Source organism: Orycteropus afer, unplaced genomic scaffold, assembly GCF_000298275.1.
Source record: "Orycteropus afer afer isolate SDZICR_OR568_19922 unplaced genomic scaffold, OryAfe1.0 scaffold00097, whole genome shotgun sequence".
Taxonomy (NCBI): Eukaryota; Metazoa; Chordata; class Mammalia; order Tubulidentata; family Orycteropodidae; genus Orycteropus; species Orycteropus afer.
The window spans coordinates 6,398,359-6,403,230 of record NW_006921684.1 but is presented as its reverse complement, the minus strand read 5'-3'; the positions used below and the strand labels follow the sequence as shown (position 1 = coordinate 6,403,230).

The 4,872-nt window shown below is 38.9% G+C and overlaps 1 protein-coding gene across 1 annotated transcript in view; it reads right to left on the bottom strand.

Annotated features, from left to right (window-relative positions):
* The window catches only part of TBK1 (TANK binding kinase 1), a 173,214-nt gene that overhangs the window by 128,344 nt on the left and 39,998 nt on the right, over positions 1–4,872 (bottom strand). The window contains exon 6 of the mRNA XM_007942735.2: positions 1,193–1,353. Coding sequence (XP_007940926.2) covers positions 1,193–1,353 — 161 coding nt within the window. The remainder of the gene's footprint in view (positions 1–1,192; positions 1,354–4,872) is intronic.

The following is a 4,872-nucleotide window of genomic DNA, read 5'->3' as shown; positions in this document are numbered from 1 at the left end:
AAAAAAAAAAAAAGAATGTGGCATCAAGACTGGCGCACGAATTATTAACAACCTGCGATACACTGATGACACAACTTTGCTTGCTGAAAATGAGGATGAGTTGAAGCAGTTACTGATGAAGAATGAAGAATACAGTCTGCAGTGTGGACTACATCTCAATATAAAGAAAACAAAAATCCTCACAACTAGACCGATAAGCAGCAACACAATAAATGGAGAAAAGATTGATGCTGTCAAAGAATTCACATTGCTTGGTTCTACAATTGACGCCAAATGAAGCAGCAGTCAGGACATCAGACAATGTATAGCACTGGGCAAGTAAGCTGCAAAGGACCTCTTTCCAGGGCTGAGGAGCAAAGATGTCTCCTTGAGGACTAAGGTGCGCCTGACATAAGCTATGGTATGTTCAATTGTCTCATATGCATGTGAGAGCTGGACAATGAATAAGGAAGACTGAAGAAGAATTGATGCTTTTGAGTTGTGGTGCTGGTGAAGAACGCTCAAAGTACCATGGACTGCTAAAAGAACTAACAAATCTGTCCTGGAAAAAGTGCAGCTGGAATGCTCCTTGGAAGCGAGGATGGCCAGACTTTGTCTCGCCTACTTTGGTTATGTTGTCAGAAGGGACCATTCTCTGGAGAAAGATGTCATCCTTGCTAAGGTGGAGGGTCGAGGAAAGAGGGGAAGACCTTCAACAAGATGGACTGACACAGTGGCTGCAGTGATGGGCTCAAGTATAGCAAGGATCGTGGAGCTGGCGCAGGTCTGGGTGGTGTTTCATTCTACTTTGCATAGGGTTGCCATGAGTCAAAGATGACCTGACAGCACCTAACAACAACACTGCCAAGAATGTTTTCTTTTTTGAAATGTTAAAAGAAACCAGTTCCGGGTAAGAATTCTATTTCTTTTAGATCTGGTGGTGGTTCTAATACTCCATAGAATTGTACTCTTTTTCAGTTCCATGGAGGAAAAATCATGATAAATAAATACACAAAGTAAAATAAATAGTGTGATGAAAGAAAATCAAAAAAGCCATGTATTTTTAATAAAGGACCAAAGATTCTAGGATGAGAAACACATTCCAAAAAATAAGAAAGAAAATATACCAAGTAAGAAAATATAAATAAGATTGAGATACATTTTAGAGATACATTTAAAAAATTTTCTAGTTTTAGATGGAGAAATGACTTACATCACTTCCTTATTCCTACGAGGCCCTTCAAATGGTCTAAATGGCAGTGATCCAGTAGCTGCATGGTAAAATGTTACCCCAATACTCCAAAGATCAACTGTTGCTCCATATTTCTTCTGGTGATCTTTTCTCAGCACTGCTCTTTCATACATATCAGGATGCTGAAAAGATAAAAAACATATTAGGTTCTGACTTCTTGTCATACATTACACAATCAATACTCAATGCCTAGAAATTGTATCATGTTTTCTTAATAATTTCTCTTTCTAATTCTGAAAAGACTATTTCCCATCTTTCTTTCTCTCCTAAAATCTCCAACACTACTTCCTTTAACACTCAATTCTGACCTCACTTCATATTTCAACCAGGAAATAGAAGCAGAGATCAACTTTCCCTTATGTCCTTTACCACATACCAATCTGCCTGCATCTGTACTCATAATCCAGGCCTGCTTTCCAGTTACAACAGAACTGTTCCCATCAAAGGCCAGCTTTTCCATTTGTGCTATGGAATCCATCACACAGTCTCACCAATTCTAGTAATAATTCTCCTACAATTACTCCATTTACTTTATACATCAATTTCTTCCTCTCTATTGGATCATTTCCTATCAACTCATAAGCAAGCTTAATTATCTTCCATTTTTAAAACCCTAAATTGATCCCACAATGTCCTCCAGCTACCTTCCAATTCTCTGCATTCCACCACAGCAAAACTTCTCAAAATAGCTGTCCATACTTATCATCTTATTTTATTCTTATTTCCTCAGCTACCATTCAGGACTCAGATATTAAACACCATCTATACACTGTAACTTCCAAAACTATCTTGGGCTCTGGGCTTCAGACTTATTTATCCCACATTCTCTAGAATGTCTAAAAGGCAGCTTGAACTGAACATGTCCAAAAATGTCCTCTTACTCATTTCCCCCTGATCTTCATTCTCTAGGTAAATGGCATCACCATATATTGTTGTTCATACCCAAAACCATTCAAGCAGCCTTGATACTGTTCCTTCATTTCTCACATGTAATCCAGTAGAGCAAGTCACAAGGACTCTAAAATGAAAATAAAATTCTCTAGAATCAACTCAGAGGACTACCTTAACTGGGTTCACCAGGGATCTAGGCACCCAGTAAAGTAGTTGGTCTGAAGTTAAGCACGTTTTTAAACACAGGAGACATCATACTAGTTACTGAGAACAGAATCCTATAGGGTATATCATAAGAGTTTAAGGATCCAGAGATTCTGGTGGACATTTAACTCTACAGAGAATAAGTGGTCATACATATTTAGCCTCTAGACATCTATCTTCCCATACAGGAGTTATGCAGTGGCAACTTGAAGATTCTTGGGACATAAAGCCACAAGACTGTACTCAGGACCAAAGCAGATTTCAAATCATCTCAAACAAAAACAGTCCCTTATGACATTGTGGCATTTGGCTGTAGCCCAGGGGATTGAGAACCAGTACAGGTAACACTGGTGAGAGGATGCTTCTAAATGATATGATCTAGGAATCTGATTCCCAAAGGATCAAAACCCCTGAATTTATATTTTAGGGGAGGGTGGTAGGGGTTGAGCAGGGAGGATTCTTTTAAGAAATACATTTTAATTAGAAATCAGATATACAAGATAAGATCAGGGGTTTGAGGTGGGTATCCAAACATATACCTACCAGATATATAGGGTCTGAGTGGTTTTGGTACTTCTAGGGCATAGCATGTAAAGTAACTATTTTGGAAAGAAGTGTTAGCCAGATCTTTGATCTAGAAGCTGGTACATAGTGTATAAATGGTACCATGAATAGACTTAGAGTACCCAAACATGTCTGGCATCTTCAGGAACACCAGGCCACCAACCTTGGAAGAGACATAGGTGTAATCTCCTCAGACAGGGGCAACAATGTATTCCTTAAATGGTATAGTTGGAAGCTATTACTCAATGAGTAACTGACTGGTAGTGGCTTGACACATGCTGGTCTGACCTGTCTATGAGCATCAGTTCTCATGTGTTACTTGTGCTTGTGCAGGGCTCAGTATTACAGGCCTGGGCCACTGGAGCAGGAGTATGAGCAGAGTACTACTCCAAGGTTCTCATGATTATATTACTGAAAAGATATCCATTGAATTAATAATCGTGGAAGAAAGACTGTTACATATTTCTTTGGACTTTGGACACAAAAAATGGAGAGGATTTAACATCTGGCTATCTATTCTTGGGAATCTCAAAATCAGAGGTTTTCATTCAAATATGGAACACTTCTAGATTGGTAAGCTTTAGACTTATTTATCTCATCTGAAAACTGAGCTGGGCATAATCTGAGATAGGACACAAATTACACTAAAACTTCAGCCTAAGGTATAGCATGGATTTGGAGTGAATTTATTTAATGTTCTGCTGTTCTCAATTTTAAAAAAGCCTGCTAGAGGTAACAGCTGAAGTGTGGTCCAAGGAGGCTATGTGGAAGAGTCACTGTTGGTATTTTGGGAGTATCCTCAGGAAGGCTGGTGTAGGACTGTTTTAGTCATCACAATAACTGGGAGGGGCTACTGGTATTTAGTAGTCAGACACCAGAGAAGGGGTATTTTTGCAGTTTTTTTCCCTGGAATGCAAGTGTGTATAAAAAAAGGGAAGACTGTATTTGTTTAGTTAAACTCTTTACTAAGAACTCTTCAATATTTTGGTAAATCACGTCCATGAAAACAACCCCCCTTTTAATACATGATTCACTAATACACCATAAACTGCATTGATGACAACATAGATATTTGATACAAAGTGAGTGGTGGCAAATGATGGCTAATGTCAAATCTGAGCAAAAAACAAAGGCCAAATTTTTAAAAAAAGATAAAAGAGAAAAGGCTAGTGTTCCTGGACATATCACTGTGTTTGCATTCAAAGGCACAGACAGGTACAAGCATCGGAACTACTTTACTTTCTTTGCTGGAGTTGTTCCTGAACTTTTACATACCTATTATTTGATTAGGAAATGTTTTCTTTTACCTTATTACTAAGATAATGTACTTTTCTAATCTTCTGTCAGTTTGTTGTGCTGTGGAGGCTCATGTGTTGCTGTGAGGCTGGAAGCTATGCCACAGGTATTTCAAACACCAACAGGGTCACCCATGGTGGACAAGTTTAGCAGGGCTTTCAGACTAACACAGACTGAAATGGATGGAGCCATGCATTCTAAAAAAAATTGGCCAGCAAAAACCTTATGAATAGCAATGAAACACTGTCTGACATAGTGTCAGAAAATGAGGCCCTCAGGTTGGAAGTCACTCAAAATAAGATTAGGGAAGAGCTGCCTCCTCACAGTAGAGTCAACCTTAATGACATGGATGGAGTAAAGCTTTGGGGTCTTCACTTGATAATGAGGCATGGCTCAAAATGGGAAGAAACAGCTGCAAACATTGGACTGTAGAATGTATGAAGTATGAATCTAGGAAAACTAGAAGCTGTCAAAAAACGAACCAGAACACATAACAATTGCTATCCTAGGCATTAATGAGCTGAAGTGGACTGGTAATGGCCATTTTGAATCAGACAATCATATGGACTACTATGCTAGAAATGATAAAATGAAGAACAGCATCACATTCATCATCAAAAACAATGGGTCAAGGAGAGGCAGGGCAAGATGGCGGACTAGGCAGAAGGATTGCACAGACCCTCTTC